General features: G+C 37.7%; 1 protein-coding gene across 3 annotated transcripts in view; it reads left to right on the top strand.

Moving 5' to 3' along the window:
- CAB39 (calcium binding protein 39) overlaps window positions 1-26,594 on the top strand; it is a 43,159-nt gene that overhangs the window by 9,012 nt on the left and 7,553 nt on the right. For all 3 annotated transcript variants that reach the window (XM_074833633.1, XM_074833635.1, XM_074833634.1), the window contains exons 2-4: window positions 12,707-12,863; window positions 20,966-21,130; window positions 24,990-25,108. In XM_074833633.1, the coding sequence (XP_074689734.1) occupies window positions 12,750-12,863; window positions 20,966-21,130; window positions 24,990-25,108 (398 nt within the window). In that variant the 5' untranslated portion in view covers window positions 12,707-12,749. The remainder of the gene's footprint in view (window positions 1-12,706; window positions 12,864-20,965; window positions 21,131-24,989; window positions 25,109-26,594) is intronic.

Raw genomic sequence — 26,594 nt, 5'->3', positions numbered from 1 at the left:
TAAACATTGTTTTTGTTTTTTGTTTTTTTTCCACATAGCCCTAAGGAAGAGAAGGGGTTGACAGGGTACTGACGTAGCTGAAATAATTAATAATACATGATGTAGGAGTATAAATATCAGCTAAAATGCAAGCATTTCCACCCAAGCTTGATGTCAGCCCTTTGGAAGACCCGCTGTCCTTCGGAACAATTTTTTCAGTAGTTACAGAGATGATCATTCCTTGGGTAAACTTGTAGAGATGATAACTTCTTCTGATAGTGTTTAACTTTCTCTTGGTAGTGTTACACGGTAATTGCATTAGAGGAAAGTTGGGAGCTCTTATTTTAGTATTGCAAAACAATTTCATAGTTCCCTTTTCCAGTCTAACTCTTCTTAGCAGATCAGATATGGGAGCTGTCACTCAGAGATGCTTCAGTTCAGTTCACAGTTCCACTGTGTTAGTTGGCCTAATATTAGTAGCTTCTTGTTACAAGCCTCATTTTTTACTTGCTGTCTCTAGACTGGTAGCTCTCAAACATTTTTGGTTTGTGGACCTCTAGGTGTGTTGCAGAAGAGATGCTGACTCCTATTTAGAAAATATCAACAGTGCTGGTTTTAGTTACATTTTGTGAACCCTCCAGGCTGTTCTGCCTTGGAGAATCACATCTACAGCAGCTATTGCTAGCTGCTTTGAAGTAAAATCAGTTGGGAGGACTTCCTTTTGGAAAAGTACCTTCCTGCTGTGGTATTCCCCCCTCCCCTCCCTTTTTTTTAATGCAGAAATGTTTTTTGAAGCTTCTGGACTACTTAGTTCTAGCAAACTGGAATTATAAGGTATTTTCTTGTGAGTTTTAGCACATAACATATAAATTAACATATAAAAGTTAAACTTTTTAATGAGGACCTTCTACCCGCCTATCCCAAGGTTGTTATTTTCTTGTGTTTGTTACTCTTATGGAAGAAGAGACGTTTGCTTGCCGTGATGGGGTCTGCCTGGAAAGATAACTCGATGTCCCCATAAGGGAAAAACAGATGAAATGTAGCATGTATGTATATCTGGTAGATCACCACAGGCATCTGGTACATTGTTTCTATTCTATTTCTATTTAATGTACAAGTAACTTTCAGTACTTGGAACTCTCGGGTGGTGTTAGGAGGGAAAAGGACTTTCATGTGGGTTTTTTAGGAATATCTGGCTTTTCAGAGTGTGTATGCTGATGTATCCTGCTGTATCTTAGATCTTTGGACTGGCATCATGTGAGTCATCAGAAGGACTCTTAGTTATGTTGGCATGGCAAGAGCTTGGACACGTTTTGGGGGAGCAGCCGAGATCATTTCCCCTTCCTGATTCCTGTGTTACAGAGCATTTTGTAGCATGAAGTGGAGCTCAGGATTAAGTTGAAACTCTGTGTCAAAGTATTTGTTACAAAAGGAAGACACAGTGGCATGGTGTTAAAAGTTCTGGCTCTCGCCTCATCTCTCCTGAAGGTTTGCGCCATGGATAGTTCTCCTAACTCTGGTAAGCATCATCTCTACCCTTACATATATCTTTGTGTGATCTGCCTTGCCCCAAAGGAACACACCTGTCTTGGCAGTTGAGGTGCGATGTGGTTTATGTATCAGAAATCGAATCCATTAGTGACTTTGAAGATTTAGACCAAACATGTTAACTAGCAGGAGAAACAGAGGTGGTTTGAGGGAACTGTGAAAAGGACACTTTTTACAGCTGCTTTAGGTATATTGTGGTCTTGAAATTATTTATGTGGAATCGCTATATCGCTGTGGCTGGTTCTTTGTGGCTGGTTCTTTTCTTGGGAGGATGGAGTGGATTATCCTTTAAGGTTTTGTTTTGTTTGCTTGTTAGTTTATTTTTTTATTATCGTGGCACACAGTTTGATCATCAATTCAGTAATGACTTCCAGTTTAGTTGAAAAGGGAGATAATATTATCAATGTATTATCTCTTTCCTGAATCCATGACAGTTTTGTTCAGGCTAAATTTCAGCCAGCTACTTCTCATAAGTTCATTTCTTACAAACAGACTGGTGTCTTGGTAGCGACAAGATGTACATCTGCATATCACAGATGTGTTAATTTTTTTCTATTTCAAGTGATGCCCATGAAACTAATTCTCGATATTGAGTATCTAGGGGAAAAAGAAAAGCTTCCCCTGGCTAGCCTCTGATTTTGCTGATCTTTGTGCTGTTTTCCCATTTGCCACATTGTCCTTGGTACAGCATACTCAAGAGGAAGCAGGGGTTTCCATCTGAGGGTAAAGTGGGTGAAAGTTCCATACTAAATGATACCTCCACACAGCTAGCTTGGGAAAATCAGAAGCTTGATTTATGGTGGTACTGATGTTGGTTGGCAGTGTGAAGGAAAGAGCACTCTTTATAAAGGTACTTAGTAAAGCTCTAGCACAGTAGCAGTTACCACGGTCAGAGGTTGTGTTTTTTACTAATATAAGCTGTATCTGCACTAGTAGGATTTACCAACAGAGCTGTGTCAGTAAACCCTTTGTATTGTCATTAAAACTGTGTTTTAAGTGCCAGGGACCATGGCAAAAAAATAGTTTGACAGAAAGCAAATTTGTCAAATGGATAATGACCTTATATATCAGCTCAGGTATTGCCTATACATCAGCTCTTAGTACTAGGTAAAAAATCATTTAAGGAAAAAAATAACTGAACAACTTTTTCCCTTTAATGAATGAGGATGTAATGAACTAGAAGGAAAGGATTCACGGTAATGGTAGGGTCATGATTCTGAGTTGTTTATTGATTGCCCTCTCCTGCTTTCTCTGTGACTCAGTACATAACTCCCATAGGTTATTTGTCAGGAACTCCCTTTTGCAGAGGAGATACGTAGTTACTGAATAATGTGCCAAGTTCTCTCGGTTTTGTGTAGCAAGAATCAGCTTGGATTCATGAGAGTTATCTCAGAATAATTAACATTTTCATCTGTGTCACGCCAATAAGATCTCTCAATAGAGGTAAAAGTGGCAGAATTGAGGAGTCATCTGTGGTCTCAGAGTCACCTCTCAGGAGTTTGACCAACTGACTCAACATCTTTTTGCAGCACAGCTTGCTGTGCCTGTTGGTTTTGGGTTTCAGCCATAGTTAGGTCAAGCTAATGCACAAAAGTAAACCCAGAGACAGTAAGCTGTGCTTGATTGCATGTCATCTCAGCTAGTTTGTAAAGGGCTGTTTGGACTAAGGTGAATTGTACAGTAGTCTAACATAAATAGTCTGTAATTGTGAACTCCCAAATTGATTATTTTGAAAGGGAAGCCTTCACAGGTTTAATATGTCAAAGTAGAGACTGATGTAGTTCATTATAGTCTGCCTATGGCAGGGGCCAGTAGTAATCAGTTAGGGAAGATGGATACTCCTTAATATATTTTCCCAGTTCTTAAGTCAGTGTTTTTAGGATGTTCCTGAGCTATGCTGGGATCGCTGTCCTATAGCTCATTAACTTCATGCTTGAATGTTGCTGTTGCTTAAGTGATCTTGTTCCTTTGTAGGTTATGTTTAATATTAAAGATCTGTTGTTCTTCAGATAAATTAGATGAAGAGCTGTGGTCTGCTGAACTTAGATAAACTTAGAAGTTTCTAGCAGGCTACAGAATTTGGTCTCCAAAGGAAGTAAAGGAACCATGGAAAAAATACTGTTGATTTTCTTAAATGTTATTTTTAAAAGTAATACTATGACATGGTCCTTATTGAAACTACATTTGGGTAAATACTTTATCCATTTTGAATTGTTTTCCCTAGCTTTGTTTCTTGTGCTTGTAGAGAATGGCTTTACTGAGTGTAGTTTTTTTTATTTATTGAGAGAATACTTTCTAAAGAAAATTGCACCTTAGAGGATTGCACCTGGAGCAATCCCAGGACCATTCTCGCAGTTTAATTGTTCTCAACTTCTTTTCAAAGCAAAATGCCCCAAAACCACACATGCATTTCCCTTCCTATCTTGTGCTAGTACTTAAGATTCTCATCCTCCTTCCTTAGGTGACTGATTCATGTTTTTGATAATCTATTGCACCGGCTTTCTGGTTAAAACTAAATGCTGATGTTGTGGTACTAGTGGGGTTTCCTGTCCTTCGCCTGTGTGGTTTCTGATATTCATACAGCTGTCTTTAGTTACTGGAACATGTTAACTGTAGGCCATATTGCACTATGTGAAATGAAGTCAGAGATTAAGCTGCAGTGTACTTTCTGTGTCCCCTTTTGCCACTTCTTTGCTCTCAAAATTAACCCTTAGATGTATATCAGAAATCTAATGCAAAGAGAAAACACCTGGAAAGGAATGGGAATAATATATACCAAGGAATAGACATAGTTACAAAGCAGACTCTCTTGCTCTGCATTTTTGCTTCCAAGGGTGGGTAGAATGGCACATACATAATTGCGGTGTTTTTTGTCATGTAACAAATATTCTGGGTTTTGTGATGATGCAGTAAAGGCATCAGAGCCAACGGGGGGGAATTGACTGTAATGCCAGGCTATGAGAAAATTATTTGAGCTTCAACCTGGCCAGAAGTGAGCATATCGTCTGACAACTTTTCCTGAAGCTTGAAGTACGTTCTTTTTTTGTGCGTGGTGTGTTAGAGATAGTAGTTACTTTTTGTGGTGAAACTTGTGATTATTATTTTTTAAAAAATATATTTACCAAGGAATGGGTGAGGCATTTACGTGCTTGTCTATATACCATATTGCAGTATAGTAGTAAGGTTTGTGGGGAAATGAATGGGTGGGGTAACTGAACAGTACACCAGGGAAAGAAGCTGAGTCATAAGATTTCCTTGGATATGGAGAAAGAGCTGGGATCTCAGATACTAAGCATTAGTGTTAACAAGCTTTTGTGCCTGTAATGGATCTCTGAAGCCCTTTAAGCAGCAGCCTTACTTAAAACTTTAAGTTACTGCAAAAAACTTAAGTTTCTGCAAAAGCTCTGTAGCTGTGTGTTAAACTGCAATGAATATAATAGTGTACAAGTCACAAGGTATAATGTAGTTTTAGGAGACTGCAGTGAGCTAGCAGAGCCAATGGCAGTAGCTGCCCTTCTCCCTGAGCGTGGTGCAGGTGTCTGCTGGAGGAGGTGGCTCTTGAAGAGGCAGAAGGATCAGTAAAGTAATTGAATGGCACGAGAGAAGCCTGCTTAATGAAAGGAATCAACTGGCATTTGGTGCTAAAGAAACAAGCAGGGCTGTAAACTGCTGGGGACTTAATTGCTTTGAAATTTTCAGAAAGCGAGAAGCTATCTCGCATTATATGTTTCATTTTTACGTAGAAATTTATTTTCTAATTTTCCTTTTTTCTGAATACATTGAATTGATCTTTTTTGTTCACTTAATTGTTCATCTGTGTTACAGCAGAGAATTTTTTTCTTCATGATTTTAATTTTTCTCTGAATTAAGTTACCATTCTTAGGGGATTTTTTTTCTCCATGTGAATCTTTTAAGTGGGTCACACCACGAATAATTCTGTGACGCAGAGTTGTGAAACTGCTTTTGAATCAGATTAAAGCTTTTGTGTGCTGTAGACTTGATAGAACAAGTTAATAGTGAATTTTAAGGAAGATGCTAGTGTTCAGTGGTAGTTGGGATGTGCCAGGTATGAGATGAACATGCCTGTCTTGCAAGAAAATGTCTATGTATAAATTACGTTCTTCACAGAATATCACAACAGATCCAAACAGATCATTGATTGCTTTAGCCATTTAGGATGTCAAAAGTTTTCCTTCTTACATGCATGACAGTTGATGCAGTCCTTCTATCAACATTTTAAACTTATGTTGAAAGAAATGCTAAAAAGATGTGCTGAAGTATTTAGAGGATAGAAAAATGCCTTAGAGCTGGAGTACACTCTTAAATTTTGCCAGCTGGTAGTGCCAGTAATTACCATGAACAACCATAGTCATTCTGTTAATGGCATGCCTCTGCAGGTAAAGCCATGGTTATACTAAGTGCTTCATGCTGGAGCCCTGAAATAGATTGAGGTGTGGCTTCTGCTCTTCATCAGTCTCATTTCCTCCTGATAGGAAGGCTTTGCGTGTGAGGTTGTATTAATAAACTATGCTATTTAGACATGTATTTTGGGTGAGAGGCTGTTAGGTTTCAATTTGTTTAGCATATCAAAAAGAAAATTGAAAAATGGTTTTGGTATAATGCTGAGGCTCTAGAAAATTGTTTAATCTAGTGGGAAACCACATATCCAGAACCAGGGTACTGAAAGATGTAGTAGACAACAGCACGTGAAAAATGTGGAAGAATGTTTTAATGACGAATTGTGAGTACTCAAATAATATACTGAAGGAAATGATGGATGCTGCCTTCGGTCAACTATATTTTTGCAATTAGAAGTGGTGAGGCCTTTCAGGAAGACGTGCTGTGGCCAGGAATTTGCAGTGATGAGCTGGTGGTGGTATTTCGGATGCTTCAGTGGCACCTGGCTGCTGTGGGGCCATGCCAGCGGCTGCACGTGCCCTGCTGCAGCGCAGGGCAGCTGCTGCTCTCCTCCCTAATGGTACTTACAGAAAGTACAGTCAGTAACTTAAGTACGGCTAAATACTCTGATAACCAGTAAAATTCTGTAATCTTGTACAAGAGGACTGAACAGCTAATATGGTGTCTGCTTCTGTCTTTGAAGTACTTGAATATTCTTTTCCCAAGGAGCGTGGTAGCTTGCATAAAAATTGATTCTTGGATCAAAGGAATGGCTGTCAATCTTCCTTCCGGATGCTGGGCATGTCTGGGAGTGAGGCAGTGCTTTTAAAAATGCATAATTTCTTGATCTATTTCTGGTTTTATCATTTCAACTAGCCTTCACAGTGGTGAATTCTGGCTGAACTAATAGCTGCTTGTAACAATAAGACCTGATGAAAACTGATTTACATTACTGTTTTCAATATTGGCTTAATGATCCTTGTTAATCCAAGAGGCATATAACAAAAGAGCAGGTTCGAAGGGGAAATCAGTTCTATCAGGGCAAACCACGTGTTCACTGCATTATATTTTTAATACAAACATGCCTCTCTTTAGCAAGATGCAGCATGTTTCTTCAGTAATAGACTGATAAATTGTCAATTAAAAATCTGTGTACAGACTAGAACCCACTGTTTATTGTGAATCTAGGTATTTTGGCTTTGTAGACTCATCGACTTACTTGCTTGAGTCAATCTCCCACGTGTTATTAACGCTGCTGAATGTAATCGACACATGGTAACAATTTCAGAATAGAGGTTGGCAGCTTCCCTCTACCTGGAGGAGGAGGAGGACGTGGTGTGTGTGTCCTCCCTTCCTGCCTGCCCCAGGCACCTCCTCTCCTCCTTCCTCTCTTGAGCTGGCTCTGGCTAACAGCTGAGTGCTCCTTGTACTGGTTTGTCTTAAGAACCTTTGAGAAATATTTTTTCTTCCTCATTTTTGTTGGGTTGTCTTCTGCCATTTTGGTGAGTTTGGTCGGCACACTGGGCATTTGGACAAATGTCAGACCACTCAAAATAACTGATGGAGAGTGAGCTTCCCCCTTCAGTCTTGCTGTTGATTCAGCTCCAGCCTTACCATGTGGTTAGTGCCCTTACGGTGAGATCATGAGATGAGGGAGCTGATTCATAGCTACTTGCTGGTCAAAGGGATGTTTTTTCTACATTCCCCATACTTCTCATTGCTTACTCTCCTTTGGCGTGTTAGTTTTCTGATAGCTTAGTGAGTTGAATCAGCTCAGGGCTGCGTCAGCTGGCCCTGACGTAAAAGCAGGGAAGGAGCGCGGTGCTGCAAGCGGAGGGGGGAATGGGACTGCCCCTTTGGCGACAGCCCGCCGTTGGGCTGGCTCATTTGTCTTGGGGAACCTTACCGTTAATTATTTGGCCTTATTAAAATTATGTTGATTTTGTTTGATCTTCAGTAGTTTTCTTATGTGCACGTTAACTGGATGTTACATGTGCTTTTTCACTAGGCCTGAATTTTTTTAACCTGTGCAATTGTAGCCAGAAAGTGGCTGAAGGGTTTTTTTCCTCCCCTGTAGGAGGTTACAAAAAGCAGTCACCTTAAACTCTTGGTGTGTAAACAAGGCAACAGGATCTAGCTGAAGACTTAATATAGTGCAATTAATCTGTGACTCCTACAATATCATAAAAAAATTGAGTTTATTATACCTGGTGGTTTCACAAAATTAGGAGTGTGGGTTTTTTGTACATTGTTTAACTAGTATTTTGCATGGGGGAAAGGTGGACATTTGCTCCTCTGAGCTGGAATAGTGTGAATACTTGAATTCATGTGATGCTTTATTTATGGATTATACTTCTGTGCAGAGAAAAAAAGTTACAACTTTTTAATGTTGTGGTAATCCATGGTATGTGATAAGCAGAAAGGCTGAGTTTGCTTTTGTGTCTTTGCTTATACAGCTAGTATTCCTTTACCTTCATTGTAGCTTTGAAAGCTTGCACCGCTGAGACTTCAGTGCCAGTAATTCATTTGTATGTGGAGTAACTCTTTGCACGTGTCACTGCAGTCATAAGCATTATTGTACTATTTCTTGTACCAGTGTTTTTTCCTTGAAAATAGTCATGCAGGCATCTTACAATATGCTTTATTTAAAGAACCACACCACCTACAATACCAAAACCATCCTTCTACTAAGTAATCAGGTTTTACACTGTAGCATGCATTTCTACTGTTACATAGGTAGCACATTATTTTACCCTTCAAATAAGAAAAAGTTTACAAGAGAGCATACTCCAGGCTAGTGAATCCATTTTTTAGAGAATTGTGCTTCTGTATTTGTTCTTGCAGCATTTTTTTGCTGCAAGAGGGCTGTCCTCACAGAGAAACACTTTTAAGTGTTGCCTGCTTAGTTAAAAAAGCAATCTTGTATATGGAAGGCATTAGTTTTAAATTGGACATTAATTGATTGTGTGGTCAATGTAGTGAATAAAAAAATATAAAGCCTTATACATAAAGTAAACTGTGCACGGATGCATACTGCATTGACAGAGCTGGAAATTATATACTATCTGAAACAGTGGGACTACTGTCTCTTGTTATCACAAAAGCCCAAATGTCCCAGTGTGCCTGAGTGTGTGTCATTCGCTGTGTGTCAGTCGTGCTTAAATCTCTGGGTATTTGGCTACATGCCGTATTGTTGTTTGACGGTCCATTTGGATTTATAATGTCATTTAAGATTTCTAAATGTGGCCGTGACACCAATACTTTGAGGACCTTAGATTTTGTTAGGTTTGACATGCTTGAGTATTGGTGAAATAAAATGCATGCCTAAGCCTGAGTTTTGTATAGTATCGTTCATGGTCTCTTTTAAGAAATGGACAAAAGCAGTGAGGTTTCTGGGAAGGTAAGATAAAGCAGAGCAGCCCAGCAGAGCACAGAGCTGTCCATGTACTTGTTGCAGTTCAACTCTTGAGTCCTGCGATCCCTTTCTTAAGTCACAATCAGAATTTTATCATGAATTTGCAAGGCAGCCAGGTGCTAGTAATGTGAAACAGTTCTCATTTGACATGATGTAAAGTCTCTTCTTATTTACAGAAAATGTCATTTGATGTTGTTTCCTTTTTTTCTCGTTTTGCAGATGTGAGTGGTTGCAGTTCTTTCCGATCTCACACAGATGTCATTGTCTATTGTGCACGGAGTGCTGCTTGGGGTAGTTTTGCTGGGTTGAAAAGAGAACAGCCTGTCTATGTTCTCCTCACTGCCTGAAGTACAGCTCTGAGAGACAAAGGACTGCTCCTGCTTTTTGTTGTCAGGATGTGACACAGGTTCTTCAGTAATAGAGTTTTGCTTCAGGGTTGGTGGGTTCTTCAGTCCTGAGGCCCCAGATGATGTTCCTGGCAGTGCCACTGCATTCCTTCCAGTAATAAAACTGAAATAGCAGGAACAATGCATTTATTCAATTTTATATAATAAATGAAATACCTTGAAGCAAAATGTCACCTTCAGTAATCAAGGATGTGGATTTCCTTCTTGCTGGTGCTGGCAGTCTTTCCTGATTTTTGTAAATTGCGTATGAGAGTTTCATACAGGAACTTCACTGATTTGGGAAAAAATGTTTAGTATAAATATATATGGTAGTGAACTGTTATTAATTGATTATTTTCTATTAGATATGCTGGTACGTACAATAAACCCTGTGTATGACTTGTGTATGCGTGTAGATGTATCTGATTTATGCAGAACCTGGAAAATTTCATCAATAAGTCAAAATGGTAGACGATTCTTAATTTAAAGAAGAAATTGAGCACTATCTGGAGGGAAATCAGGTTTTGCAAAACTAGACACTGGGCACACCATGAGGACAGTTGTTTGTCATTATCCCATATTTCTTTGTGTTATATATGTTATCCATGTAGTCTTTTAGTTTAGAAGTAACACAGTTGTGATCCAGAAAATCAGTGTGCACATATTTTCTTGGGTTTGATTTCTTTTCTTTGTATAATGCTGTAATACCAGATTCTGTAATTCCATATAATATATTTATTCTCTGAAAGAACTGTTTTGATTCCTGCAGGATTTTATTCTGTTTTAACATGTAATCCAGGGAATTAAGACTAGCAACTTTTTGAGCCAGTCCTGCTCTATTACATGGGCATAACCATCTTCCAGAATGAATATGCTGAGTAGTTGTTAAATACTATTATGACCCGTGATGATATGCAAACATGAAAGAATCCAGCTTTGTTTTCAGGGTTTATTTGTCAGGAGTTGTAATCAAAGGGAGAGATAAAGGGAACGTTTCAAATGTTGCTGTGATGCTTGAGGTTATGTCATCTATGTTGTGGGGAAATGGTACTTATTTTCACATCTGTCTCTTTCTAGAAAAGAAATTCCTGTGTGGTGTGAAAATACCATCATTTTCATTAAACACTGTTTTAAATGCCATTACATTTTCATTAAATAACAATGAGTAGTCATGCTTTTCTTGAAGGTAGGCTTCTGTTCCACTATATGTGACAAAGTTGAGGTGTAAAATTCTTTTACCTGTGGGCACGTTTTTTAATCTTTTAGGGTACCAGTCCCACATTTGTAATTTCAGTGTTACAACCCCTTCTTTGTGCAGACTATGAATGAGAGATTACTATAATGAGACAATTCTTATACTACAAAATAAAAGCAACAGAAAGTCCTTGTGATCTGTTAAAGAATGGAAATGGCTTGTGGAAGGTCTTGTTTCAACCTTCATGCTGATATTTTTATCTGAAAGTAGTCTGATTAAAAATTACCTACCTTATGCTTTTTATGAGCTTCATTAGGTCAGTTGCAGGCACGGAACAGTGAAGGTACGATCTCTGTAGCTGGTTACCCGAAATACCTATTTATGGAGATTTTCTTGGCTAAAGATCTAAGTGCTTCTGTTCTTCACCTTTAAATTGTTGCCCTTGGGCCAGCCAACTTGTTTGTGTTAAAAATCGAAATAACTCAAAAATAGTATCAAATTGATATTTTTAATCCTTGATCAAAACATGATTGAATAAGATCAGGATTAACCCTTTGGAGTTCATGGTGAATGAGCTGGTCTTTTAATCAAGGATCAAAGTGCACGGTATTAGATAAGAAACTTCAACAGGTACTGGTTATAGTTGACTTGTTACTAACTTCACAGACATTGTATGGAGATAGAAATTACTAACTTCCAGGGTAATATCCCTCCTTTGTAATGACAGTGTAATCTCTGCTCTGTCAGCTTCAGCTGTCTTTTGTGTCTAGCAGAAGTAGCACTGTCAGCATTTTTGATGCAGGATTTCCTGTTCTTTTTTGTCTAGATTAGAGTTCTAGAAGTATGCTTTATGGAATTCACTTGTAAGAAGTTTTTATTATTGTTTAAATGGGGGTGTATGTGTTCAGTAACAAAAGCTTTTGTATACTCATTTATAGTAGTCATACTTTTCTATTTGGTATACAGAAGTGTGTGTGTGTAAAAGCAAATATATGTGAATATACAGAGAAATGAATGTATTTGGATTCAAGAGCCAGGTATTTTTAGGGAAGGAAAATTGCTCCTGTAAGACAAGTTTTATCTTTTTGAAAAAGATACCTATTGGGTGTTTGGTTGTAATGTTTTCAAGTGGCTTATTTATGTCCCTATTATTGGTGTTCAATTTTGTTTTCCATAAAATGAGTGGGATGAGACTATTTCAGTATGAAGTTACAGTAATATTGATACGAAAAAGCCAGGACATACCAAGGGTTGTGATGTAAGAATAAGCTGCTGTCTGTAGCCTCATCTGCATCATGCTCGTAGCTCCTGCACTTAAGGCGCAGGCTTTGCAGTCTGCTTTGCATTTGTTATGGAATGAATATGCGTAAAAGCATGTACCTGGACAGTCACTGCAGAGCCACTGAGACATAGTGACTTGTGTGTCAAAGACCTAATATAAGAAGGCGTTTTGCTTGACAGCATCAGTTGAAATAATTTATCCTTGTCTTGCCTGTATGTGGCATTTATACAGTATGTGGCTTTGGATATAATTAATGTACCCTTTAATTTGTTCCCGTAGCATAAGATAATGATCTTAATATGAGTTCTTAGATTCTGTGTGTTGTGTTTTAAAAGAATTAGAAACACAAGCATTGAAGTTTGTCAGGGCAAGCTCTAGTTCAGCTGTCAAGGATGGTTATTCCACATACGAATACCTTTGCTACTCTCTCTTGATCTTCATGTGTATTGTTATACTGACTTCATGTTTCTATTTTTGACATGCTTTTTTTTCTTCTTTTCCAGGTGAAGCAGGAGTTGTAGAAGGCAGACCTTGTGGCTCGCAATCATGCCATTCCCTTTTGGCAAGTCCCACAAGTCTCCTGCAGACATAGTGAAGAACCTGAAGGAAAGTATGGCAGTTCTAGAAAAGCAAGATATCTCTGACAAAAAGGCAGAAAAGGTACAGTTGGGACTTTCTAATTGCTAAACAGTAATTGAAAGGGGAAAAAAAAGAAATATACAGCTGTTGAAACAATAAATCAGGAATTATTTTGAGGTTTTATACTCTGATAAAGGGTAAGTTGTTATATACTTTTGAACAGATGTGTTTCATGTTGGTTAGCTTCGCACTTTTATGCCACTGGCAGCTGATATGATACTTAAAATAATTTCGTTTGGAACTGTAGGACATTGCATTCTTTAAGCAGCTCACAGCCGTACAGTGTTCTGCTGCTTGTGTCTACCATAGTGGCTTTACTACTGTACAGTAGTTCTGTCTGTGCTTGTCCATGCAAAAATTCAGAGCAGAGTGTCTGTTACTGAAACCAAGGAACCTTGTGTCTCCCTGAATGTCAACAGAGGATATACTTTTACCTTCCCTGGCCTTTTCTTCAGCCTGCAGGAAGATGTGGTGAAAAGTTCCTATGCTGGTGCAGTTTCCTTTAGATAGGATGGTTTGCTACTTCAGGATCTGTACCTGTCAATGGTAATTTACTTCTCAGCTGGTAGTCTTGATAGCTTTACTAAAAGTTCAGCCTGTGTGCACCTGCATCCCATCTAGTGACTTGTATGGCAGGGGTATTTACTGTTTAGATGAAGTTTTTCCTGATAAACTCGGAACAAGGGCATAGATTTCAATACTTCCAAAAAAACCCGCAAAACCAAACCAAAAAACCCATCTCCCTCTCCAATCTACTAGCTTTTGAAGCAGGCTATGATACCTCCTTGGATCCTCCCCCAACATTATTTAACCGTTCTGTGCCATTCTTGGCATCTTTACAGGGCCACGTGTAGGAGTTAGTCAACAATCTTTTTCATGTTCATCAGTATTTTTAAGCAGAGTGTGCACAGCCGGCTTCTCTACATCCAGTTTCACCTAGATTTTGCACTACTACTTTAAGTGCAGGAGAATCTGGGTCTTAACTGAATTGCACTCATTATCTTGATATTCTTTAAAATCAGCATCTTCTACCCCAGTGCCAGCACATGGTACTGGTCTCTTGCAGTGTACCATAGTATTTTTCCCTGATGCTTTTTCTCTCTTGCTGGAGAGAAGAGTGTTACGGCCTGTTATGCAGGCCTGTGTGGAGGCTGGGAGGATTTTAATTTGCTGCTGCTTTTCTTCTTTCTCTAATAAAGATATCTGTCAGGAGAGCAGAGGTAGGTGCATTCTGAAGAGTTTGTGATGAGACATGGCACTGCCTCCTTCATCTCAGCCTCATTACTAATGCCTGGAGATGTGGCTTGATCTTAAAATCTGTGCTCTTCTGTGTCATCTTTTTCCTTTTGCTTAGACCTCTAATGGGGAGCAGGCCAGCTTCATTCCACTGTGCATAGCTGTGCACTGTATCACATGCCTGTGTTCTTGATACTGTAGCTGAAGATTATGTACCTTTTGTTTCTTGCTGGCCTTTAGTCCCTTACCTCCATCTTCTTCAAAGACCTCATTTCTGTGAGGCTGCTCCTTTGATAAGAAATAATATGCTAAACCTGTAGAGTTGTTTCTCTTGTGTCATAAAGCAACATGTTCTGCTTGTTGGAGAAAAGGAGGCAACCCATGTTCACTAGGTTAAATGTGAGGAGAGTTAAATACTGACATTCAGAAGACTGAGCTGGGTATGGTAGTGCTGGCCTCTGTCATCCTCATTATTCACAAAGGAGACCTGTTAATGAATCTGAACATTCACAACACCTGTGTCCACATCTCCATACAGAGATTCTTCAGGAAGTAGCTTCATTGGCAAGCCAAGACTTCCATGAAGGTGACTGGTTGTGGCAGTTTCTTGGATTCTCAAGTTGTTTGCTGGTCTGATAGAGTTCTTCAATACCTTGCGGACCAGTCATCACATCTTTGAGGGTACAGCTCTGATTAAACACCCTGAATTTGTGCCCTCTTCCTATCCAGTCTATAGAAATGACTGGAGTAATTTTGGAGTTAAAAGACAGCAAGGGTCTGAGCACTATTATTAAAAAAGAAGAAAAATTTCTGCATGCCTGTATCTCAGTATTTAGGCATCTTTTTATCTTTCACTGCCCCTTTTATTATGTTCCTTTCTGCAATTTAACTTTCCAGCCTCCTTTGGAGAAGAATTCTGTGCTGATGAAAGGGTGAGTTCTGTGGCTAGTAGTGGAACAGAAATAGAAAAACACTGCACATAAAGCACAAACATTATTATCCTTTTAGGAAGAGGGGAGAAGAATGCCAGAGTTTTTCTTTTTTTGTAACTCCATGTTATTAGTGATTAGACTGGTATAAAATACAGTCTCTCTTCCCCCTCCCCCCGCCCCATAATTTCTGCTTCATTGATGCTGTTTCACACAGAGGTGTGTTTTTGTAGCCTGTCAAACAACAACAATGAACTTTCAAGGCTAAGCAGTATGGTACATATTTGGTGTTGATTACTGTTTGTGGTAAAGACATTCTTTTGGGTGCAGGAAATATTTTTCCTGCACAACTTTGTTTCTTAAAATTATGTACACAGTTGCATATTTTCTTCTGAACATATGGAATTTGGAATGTATATGTAGATTAGACTAAAAAAAATTCAGCATGTTGAAGTGAACTGATAGTTTCAAAATTTAATTGTTTTAAATATTTCTTCCAGAAAATGAAATTAATTCTAAATGTCCTTTTGCTTTGTACCTTATGTCTGGCTGAGGTTCCAAAGGTAAACTAGTACTTTTCTACTGCAGTACCACAGTGGGTTTGGTTTTAATATGTAGTTCACTGTAGTTCCCACCATGCAGTAGCAGCACAATGTTGTTACAAAAATACCGAGTTTGCTACTATGTAGAAGGATGTTCTTTGACGGTTTCCTGGCACACTTGGAAATACAGATTTGTTAGAAAATTAGACAAATCATTTTCCCTAGAATTTAAAAGTGTAATTAATTATATTTGAACAGAATACCTCAGATTTTTTTCATTGCTTAGGATGAAACTTAAAAATGTTAATGTTTTCTGAGAGGAAGAAAAAGCGAAGGAGGTAAGAAAGATTTTTAAAGCCTGGACAGTGTGTGTTCCTCCACATTCTTTGTAATCAAAATGGAAGAGATTCTTCAAAGCAAAAGATGTAAAACAACAGTAGTGGCCATGATGCATCTTGTTCAATTATGAAACATTCTGTCCTATAATACTGGAATATTTGTTTTATAAACAGAAATCTGAAAAAAGTGAATTCTAGTTGCATATTAATGCATATTAATTTTGTGAGCCCTGTGAATACTGGAGAAAAATTAACCAGGTAATTCTCCAGGTAGGTTTGAAATGTTCTTTAAGTTTGTGGTACCTGCTTAGGAACTGAGATCTGAAGTGGCTGTAAAAACTGGACTGTGTCTTGGTGCTGACAGTCTGACTCGTGTACCACGGCTCTGGGCACTTGTTGGCTGCAGTCTTGTACTTAGGATAGTGGCAATAACTTGCTGTCTGTTAGTATTTTGAAAGGGAAACTTGAAATGTCAAGTGCTTTATAACAGAAACTACGTTCATCACATATGCTGTTAGTTTTTCATTACTTGTGTTTTTTCAGAAAGGGGGGCTAAAGGGAAGGGGAAGGAAAACTTCCATATGAATGGGTCTTACCCTTGATCTATCCCATTAGTCTTTTATTGACATCTCTGCCTTCTCTTTGGCTGACATCAGCATTTATTTTTATACTACCAGTTCACTTGGTTCGTGGCACACATTTACTGTTGCGAAGGTAAATATTTACTCATGTAATAAACTTGTTCTTCCCTACCCTCTGACCTTGGGTTAACATGCTCATAACAGCTCCAGTTTTGGCTTTTGGATAATTGTTTCAGACATGTTGTTAACCCGTGTGGGTTGACTTGCCAGACATGGTCGGTCTCTCTTAAGTTACTAGCTCTATACAAATGGAGGGTGTACTATATGTATAGGACAATGCAATATGCTGTTTTGATTCATCTGTCCAAATGTAATGTTAGTCATGTTGCCATAGATCAGATTTCTTTCAGTGAGTTAACACTGTCATTTACAAAGCAGTAAAATTTTAAATGTATTATGCATGTGTATACAGTTAATTTGTGGTTGAAAGAAGGCTAAAGGTTAAATAATCTGCCTTGCCTATGGTATGGGGCTGTTACTCAAGGGATAAAGATGGGGCTGCTTCTGGGAGTAATGGGTGAGAAGACATGCTTCTCTTCTAATTGAGTTTAGCTCTTTGATGATCATGCTAAATGTCTGCTGAAAAATAATGTAATCCTTTTTGGCCTTTAAAATAAACTAGTGGCACTGATGTAGATAATATGTTTACAGAATTGTATGTTTTTGTAAGTGTTTTGAAATCCAGTCAGTTTAAATAGAATTATTAAAATGGTGTTTGTTACTTACGATGGATACTGCTCTAGGCTAGTAAAAATATTCACCAAGTCCAGGTTCAAAGCTATAGTTAGGTTTTTTTGATGGATGTTTTAATTAATAGTGCAATTTATGTAACTGCATTATTGATGTGGATAGAACCCCTAGCCATAGACACGGAGCCTGCTGTACTCAAACACTTCAGGATTGACCATGTTCTTTATCTTTTTCTCTAAGTAAAGGCAACTGTTGCGTCCTAAAACTCAGATACTCCAGCTGTGCAAGTCTAAATGAAGTATTTGGTATTCGCACTGCCTAGCGTTTAAGGAAACAGTACATTTTGGAAATATCAGTGAAATACCCTAGAGACAGGAATAAACCATAATGGTTCATAGCTATAAAGACATGCAGCTATTCTGGTGTGACAGTCATACATGTGACTTCATGGTGTCTGTTTTTGTTTTTAAATAGAGTCTTCCTGTCTTCGATAAAAATAGAGAAATAAGTACTTTCTTCATTTTCCTTACTTTACATTTTACTTTTATAGTTTGACTTGTCCTCAAACAGTATTGATTATCTGCACCATTGAATTTCAAATGTGACTTATCAAAGAATTTTTCTCTAAAGCTCTGGTTGCTCCATGGTTGCTCCTTCTCAGTTTTGATAATATATATATATATATATAAAAATAACTTTTAATATATATACATACACAATATATAATTGTAATACATAAACCAGATATATTTATAGACTATAATATGTAGAATATATATATTCTCTGTATATATAAAATATGCCCTGCCTATATATTGTATTAGAATATATATACAAAAATACACAGTGTCTGATTAATTACACTTTTGATCATGTGGTTTGGGATGAACTTCACTGTGCATTTTGACTCTTTTTGTCTAGAGATTTTTTTTTTCCTGTTAAAACAGTGCATTAGGCAATTATTTAGATCTTGGTATCTTACAAAATCTTGCAAGTAATGCTAGCTAGCCTTCTCTTGTCTGTCTTGAATTTTTTTACTAGTTTTTCACTTAACTCTTAACATTGATATATAATGTAGCATTGTATTTTTCGATGTAGCTATCTAAATTTCATTCTGCATATGAAATGGCAAAAATAGCTCTGCACATCATGTATTTGGAATATGTTAGAGAGTTCAAGGAATATAGAAGAGTGGAGAGATTCTAGAACAAGTTTTTCAAGACTTTTCTAGTCCTTTTGATGTTGATTTTTAGAATAGAGGGGAGTATAGAAATGTCATGTTTTATGGCATTGTATTGCCTCAAAAGACCTTGGTCATTGATATAATACTTTCAGAAAACCTCATATTTCTGTATTTGTAGTATGTTTCCAGAAATGGTAGTTTGGCCTAAGCTGAAGTGATACAAGCAAGTCTCTTCACGATGAAGGTGGTCAGACATTGGTACAGGTTGCCTAGAGAGGTGGTGGAGTGTCCATCTATGGAGCTGTTCAGAGCAGGGCTGGCCATGGACCTGATCAACCAGATAGGACTTTGAGGTTGTCCTTGCCTTGAGCAGGTGCTTGGACCCTGTTGACCTTCTGAGGTACCTTCCAACCTGAGCTGTTCTATATTTCTCTGTCTCTCACCATTACTTCCCACTAAAGCTGTATGTCATTTCAAGTTCAAGTGAAGCACATTCAGATGATCTTGACAGTTACAAAGAGCATGAGAAATAAATTGAAGTTCTGCTGTCTCTTCTTGAAGTTACTGAGTTGTATGTTCATGTTTGGCCCAGAAGTCTTTTTTTTTCCTAAAAAAAAAAAAAAAGCACTCTTTGGAAACACTGTGGTGTTTTTCTGGTTTGTAAGCATTTCCATTACTAGTGTCTTTCTTGGGGTGGTGGTGAGGGGCAGCCTTCAAGTGTGATTTTTAAAGTTTGGGGAGGGTTGTTCTGTTTCCTGGGGTTTTGGTACGAAAAAGTTCTCCACTGGAGTTCTTAACTGCAGGCATGCCCTCAGTATTGCCACCATCTTACTTAAAATATGTAGCTACTTGAATCTCTGCCTTTCTTCCTCTTTCATCTTGCTTTTTAAATTAGTGTGCAGGGACAAAATGCAATAGAGTTTTTATTGCTGCTTCCTCTTTTCTTGGTAGCCATGCATCAAAAGCATCTCTTCGTATCTCCCATGTTTGACAGATGTTCCTGTTCTTTTCCTAATAAAGAGATACTTCTTCTGTATTTTAAAGAAATAGAACAGTTGTGTGAAGTAATACTACTACAATATGGTGAACTGCCTTTCTCATTTGACATCTTCAGGAGCTGTCATGAATCTAAGCAGTCTTATTGAGCACCTGCTTCTTGCTGTCTTACTAACAGTGCACAGAAAATCCTTTGGAATTTCAATTAAGGAGGAGACAACTGGGACTAGGAACTGAAGTTAGGAAGAAGAGGGAGGCAGCAGGGAGTGGAAAGTTGCGAAGGAGCTAAAAGTGATATGGAGCCTCCTTAAAGGTCATGGAATGCTTACTTGCATACCTAACAAAGCTGGAATGGCTTTGGCTTGAATAGTGCATGGGTCATGCTGATCTCAAGCCTCTAGATATAATGCACAAATGAGAAATCTTTTTATATACCCTTATAAGACAGACAATATCCAGAAAGTGATCATTTTTTCACTTCATTAATTTTCCATGTGCTACCAATCATAAATACTTTACATTAAAATGTATGTGTACCTTGTTGGCAGGTTCATCAGATTACTAAAAATTAGTGCACTTGAAAACCACTGATACTTTTTAGGCACATGAAGAACTAATACAATATAATTAAACCAGCTGTTTATGATGATCATTTTAAGTGTTTTGCCCCCAAGCTACATAAACATATATATTGAAAGGAATAATTGTTCATTCTTCTCCAAGATAAGTGTATTTAGAAGTGGGTTTTCAGAAGTGTTCTTGTCAATTTTTTTTTTTTAATTTTTTTTAACTCATGAGATGACTGCTTCCACTGCCAAACGCTGCTCCAGCCCATCACAGCAATTTAGGAACTCCTTACGCTGGCCTCCCCAAGTGAGAGGTCAGACCTGTCTGTCTTCTGTAAGATGGACTTCAAATGGGAAGCATCTTAGACTTTTAATTATCTCCTGTATGGCTGTGTTCTTCTGAGCACACCTCTTTCTGGGTCTGTTTGCTACTTTGTTCTTGAATTCTGAGATGACCTGAAAATTAAAGGAGGTTCTCTCTGAGGTTTTGTTAGTTGGAAAGGAAAAATTTCATCCCCACTGAATGGAGTAGGAGCCTGGTATTTGACAAAACCTGATGAGTGCAAAGTCTGTAGGAGGGATACATTTGGTCTCTCTGAGCAGTTCACTAGAATCAGGCATGTGTCTCCATGTCGTGTTTTCCAATCTGATCCTGCGTACCTGTTTTACAGAATGGAAATTTTGTTGGGTTCTTTTCATCCCATTGCTCTTTAGTGGATTTTTGAACAGGAAGTTTAAAGGCAGTAAAAAGGAAGAGATTTTTACTTTTGGTAACTTGTCAAATAAATTGCGTGTGTCTTGCCTCTTTTTTAATAACATATAACAGTCTAATTTGCAGAAGATTATCAATTGGTGTTTTAGCAGGTTGTCATGTCCTGTTTTTGTTTGTTTTTTTTTTTTTTCCCTTAATGGAAGTTTGCAGATGTTAAGAATAATAGAATGTGTAGTTACAAAGGCAAATGACGTTGTCCTCTAACTGTATTCTTTTCCCATTTTCTTTAGGCCACTGAGGAGGTCTCAAAAAACCTCGTCGCCATGAAAGAAATCTTGTATGGCACAAATGAAAAAGAGCCACAGACAGAAGCTGTGGCACAGCTGGCTCAAGAGCTGTACAACAGCGGTCTTCTTAGTACCCTAGTAGCCGACTTGCAGCTTATTGATTTTGAGGTAAGAATTTCTTATATTGTATATGTTAAAATAAACACATCTGAATTCCTGCCACTTTAATTGGGTAAGACATCTTTTGATCTTCAGTTTTTTTTTTTCTCTGGCTGAGACAAAACCATTTGAAAGAGAACTCATTGTTCCAAACTACCTAGAAAATTAAGCAAATACAGAATATGAAATCTGTGAATTTAGGCACATAAACCACACAAAATTGAAGTAGATAAACCTCTAATCCTGGTGATACAGTTCTGTTAAAATTAGGGAATAATTCTTAATTGTTGTGTACACAGAAGGGTTAATCTCTTAGTAGTGATACCATAGTGAACAAAAGTTATACTACAGTCATGTGTGTACTCTGATCTTGTTAAATTAAATTACTTGGAAAAGAGAATTATCATAACACTTATGAAGAATTTTAAATATTTAAAGCAGTTAGTTTTATTAACAGTCCACTATTTCTCTCGCTCTTTAGAAGCAAGTGATGGAGACTTTTTTTTCTCATTTTTTTTGTTTATTAAAAAAACAACAAACCCAAGTTTTTATTGATTACTTCAAAATAGCAATACTTATTTATATTCAAAAGTATCTTTATACAAACCTCCACCTGACATTTGTCACACATCACATGGAATAATTTAGCTTCCCAATGCAATAGTGAAAAATCGCCCTATTTAGTTACAAGAAATTGCAGGACAATTGGATTTGCCTGTTTTCCCTGATGTCCCACAAGAAGCATGTGGTTGTCTAGGAAAGGAGCCAGATCCCATGTATCTCAGAGTCTTGACGATAAAGACCATCCTGCTAAGGTTACTTAAAAATAGGGTTGTTCATAAACAACTTGTTCACAATGCAAACACAACAGTTTAAAGTCCTATTGTAGTGCGACATTACAAAAACAATGGCTTTCTTCCTTGTTCTTTCTTCTCTCCCCTCCACCCCACCCCTAACTCCCTCTGATTTGTGTTTAATTGTAGTACAGTGGTATTCTTTTCCCTACCTACACAACTGTTTATACCAAACATAAAGCATTCAGATTGTTAAATAAGCAAGGAGACATGGGAAAGCTGAGGGGGAATGCTGACATGTGATGGCCTTTAATTGCTGAAGAAAGGAAATCATGAAACGTCATCTGGATTCTGCTGACCTCTAGATTCTTATCAGCTTGGTGTTTACTCAGCCTGGTTATTAGTGAAGGAAACCTTCATTCTCTCCTGGTAATGAAGAATGATAACAATTCGTACAAGCTTGCTGTCATTAAGGAGGCTATTCATTTTATTCTAAGGGGACTCGAAAAGGTTGCGGGTAGTTTCCTGCTTGTGGACTTTCTGCTGCTTTGTTACACAAGGATATGACGGTTGTCCCTAGAGAGAGAACAAGTCATTCACACTGCTTTCTAGACTGGACCATGTCTGCTTTTTAAGGATGGCATCTGGCAGACTGTCCAGCTATTGTTGTGACCTAGAATTGATGTCAACACACCTGTGCTCCAGACCTGCACTACCTTCCCAGCTGTTACAAAGTCAATCAGATGTTGGCTTTGATATCCCAGATCTCTGTAGTTGGGGGTTTACTGCATTTGAAATGATGTTTTCATTACTGATGGAGATAAGAATTTGATTTCCTGTTGATTCTTAAACTTGAAGAGGTCTAGCATTCATTCCTTCTGGTGCCCCATCACAGCTTGAAGTTATTCAACAATGAAGTAAAGGTCTTTTTATTTTGTCAAGAACTTCACTCTTATTCCTGAAGGTTTCCTTGTAGAACAGGAATAGACAGCTAATTAATAGACAGGGACTGTTCACTCTGTCTCAAATGTATTTGAATCTGAATAGTATGGTAAAAAAACCCAGAAAAATAACAGTGTAAAAACCAGAAGAGTAACAAATTTAATGTTTTAATGTTTCAATTAAGAAACTGTCTGACTGGCCAGACCTTGCTGTGTGTAAAGGCCTGTTTAAAATGGAATCCTTATCTGGAAGCTTTCTTTCCAAGTAAAGCAGTCAACACAACCATCTACTTACCAGTCTTATGAACTTACTGGTTATCTGCCTGCTGATTTGCAGTACTGTGTCTGTAGGAGAGATGGTATCCCTTGTGGAACTATTGTTTTTGTTCTTGTTTTTTTTTAAATGAAGAACAACAAAAAACCAAAAATGCCTTTTGCATTAGGGTAGCCTGAATCCTTCTGCTCGAAAGACAATACTAGCACAGTCTCCCTCTCACCTCTTGCAGTCGTGACTGTTGGCACAGGGTTCAGTGTCTGTTTGCTCTTGTTAGGCCATGAGATCACTTAGCAATACATCCTCCTAACAATAACTAGCTTTGGTATTACTGTGTACCACTATCAGTTCAATTATGTGCATAATAAGGAAATGCTGTTCTTGCTGGTGAATCCAAAGCAAATTGTGAGATCCAGTGCAAAATTGGCAATGTTAGTGAATGAGAGTTGATGACTATATTATGTGGAGTTTGAGTAAAGCGGTTTCTGGAAACACTGCTCTACTCATTTCAGAACAAAGAGTTCTGGTGTTGCTTTGGGCTGGCTTTCAATGGAATTGTAATTGAGAAAACAAGCATTTACAAACAAACTCTTATATCCTGTAAACAACAGTCTACGAAACCATCCATGGTAATTCACAAACATGCCATTTGTAAAACTACAGTCCTCCTGCATTTTTATAAACATCTGATTTTTTTTTTCTTATGCAGTCTTATTGTTGTTGATTAGAAAACTGAAATAATTTTGAATAATTGCTGTTGTCTTTAAAATTCTTGTTAATTAAATATGCCTTGCATTTTACTCAAAATCTTGATGATGTTACTCAGGGCATTTATAATACAGCTAGAGATTCTCCAGAAACATCACCTGCGTATGGTTTTTGTGTATAACATTCAGGGAACCTTCAGGTGAAGTTGCTTAACAGGCCTTTATTTGCAAGTCCAGGTTTAGTATAAGTTTGCCAATGCTTTTTCTAGATTAGATCTGATAACACATATTCCTGAAGTTGTCTTTATGGCAGTCCAAAATGGAAGGTTAATTGGAGAAATCTGGCTTTTAAATGGTGCATCTGAATGACAGTGAAAAGTGCTTATATTTATAATCAGCTTTTTGTTAGATGTCCCTACCAATTCGTCATCTTTAGCTATGGTCTGACAGAAGAAATAAATAGGAGATGCATATATATTCCACAGAGAACATTCCCAGCTCCTTTTATACAGTCTGCTGCTATCCTTGTGCATTTTTTTATGTATAACCTGTGCTGACTTCCAGCATGCTGGTCTTATTTGTACTTCTTTTGTGCATTGAAAAATGTGAGACTTGCATTTTAGGTCAAAGGATGATTTCTCTTTGTAGTTTTTATTTATTTATTTAGCTTCTATAAGTTATGGTTTTATGTCGGATGTTAACACTGCAGTCAGAAATGCTCTGCACACTCTTAACGGTGGCATTATGTGTTCTTAGACAAGAGGAGAGCTCTGATAATGGAATATTGAAGAAACACAATTTCAGGCAAGAGCACAGTTAAAAACTGGTATGTTATTAGCAAAAAGAAGTATCAAACAAGCCCAGGAGATTGATCCTACATAGAATTATCTGATGAAACATCAACTGGCTTTAGTTCTTAATGTAATTTACCTGTGATCTGGCTGCAACTTGATGTAATGTTTTGAGTGCTTTGGCATATTTGAAATGGGGATAAAGAAACAGCATATTTGATCTGTTTAAGATCAGAGTACAGAGGCTGACTGAACTGCAGAACTCACATGGTGTGAATGCATGAGATGATGCTAATGTTTAATTGTTAACTTGCCTAGTGGACTTGAATATTATGTGTTTAACTGCTAATGTTTTTGACAGGGCAAAAAAGATGTTGCGCAAATTTTCAACAACATCCTCAGAAGGCAAATTGGTACAAGAACTCCCACAGTTGAATACATCTGCACTCAACAGAATATATTGTTCATGCTATTAAAAGGGTATGTAGACTGTATAGCATAAATATGCTTTTACATGAAGAAGTTTTTAAATTCATGGAGAAGCTGTGGGTTCTGAAATGTTTTTTCTTCCTTTACAGTACACTTGATTTGTTTGGATTTTTTATTTTTTGTTTGTTTGGGGGCCCACAATTCCTCTAAGTAAAGGAAAATTTGGGTAATAAAACACAAAAAAATACAATTTTTCATGAAATATTACTAAAAATTGAGAACAGTTAGTAACCTAGAATATTCTTACTGGGGTAGGACAAACATTTACCTTCAGTATACTATTTGATCCTATTTAAACTATTTCCTTGTGAACTTACTCACTAATCAAGAGTTGAAGGCTGTTTCTTTCCTTTAACTGCTGTCATACCCATTTTGCTCTCCTATCCCTTGGTCTTAGTTTGGTCTTAGACTTTTTATTCATAGCGATTTATATTCCTGTAGTGACAAATGCACCAATTCAAACTTGACCAAAGAAAAGAATGATTTGGGGCATATGGTGCATGCAGATGGCTGTTTCTTCCTCTATTCTTGTATTATCTGGTGTGCTGGATATTGGAGAATCATGCCATACTGAATATGTGGTTGCACATGTAAAGCTGTGGAACTCAAATATGGAAGCAGAAAAGTGTGTTTAACATTTTCATGTTAAAATAAGATTTTAACAAATTGAGAATGTGATGTCTATATTTAAAAAGAATTGCTCACATTTCTAATAACGTTAATTAAGAAAGTTCTGAAAATTGCAATTCCAGTGTGTTATTTTAGGACCGAAAAGTTCATCAAACATTAATAAACCATTTAAAAAATGTAGCTATTTCAAGTACTAGTTTTGTAGTTTGTGTTAAAGCTGCTGGGTAAGCTTACTGCACTTGATGAGTACTTACTTCACCTACGGGGATAGCTAGAGGATGTATGAAAAGGCCGTGCTTCTCAGTGAGATACTTGCCTGTGTTATGTTGGTAGCATTGAGATGTGAGGATAATCAAGTATATTTTAAACATTAAAACAGGAAGCTTTATTTTGTTTTCCCTTTTTCGTAGTTCATAGTCGTCATTAGAGCTGCTGACTAACCTGCCACATACGTGGCATATTAGGCTATTTTATTGTAACATCTCTACATTTACCTCATCTTTGTCATTTGTGTAAGCCACTGGAAAACAGATCATACAAGAAACTTTCTCTGTGGACAAAGCAGGAGTTCTACATCTTTTAGTTTCATGCTGACTCCAAAGGTTTAGCACCAGAAGCAGTATGGAATATTTGCTTCAACTCATACAAGTGTCTGCCAGAAGTGCTTTTTTTTCCCCCTGCATCACAGCCCTGATTCTGGGGGGGGGAAGTGAGATTTAAATGTTGAAGGAACAAAAGGATTACTAATTGTGGCATAACACGGAAGAAAATATTGATTCAGCACTACTTCAAAATAATTTACAAGAGAAAGCAAAGACATCTGAGGTGCAGAGAGATGAAACTACTT

The sequence above is a fragment of the Strix aluco genome, chromosome 9, assembly GCF_031877795.1.
Source record: "Strix aluco isolate bStrAlu1 chromosome 9, bStrAlu1.hap1, whole genome shotgun sequence".
Classification (NCBI taxonomy): domain Eukaryota; kingdom Metazoa; phylum Chordata; class Aves; order Strigiformes; family Strigidae; genus Strix; species Strix aluco.
Note: the sequence above shows the minus strand (reverse complement) of the source record. Positions and strands in the feature narration are given on the sequence as shown.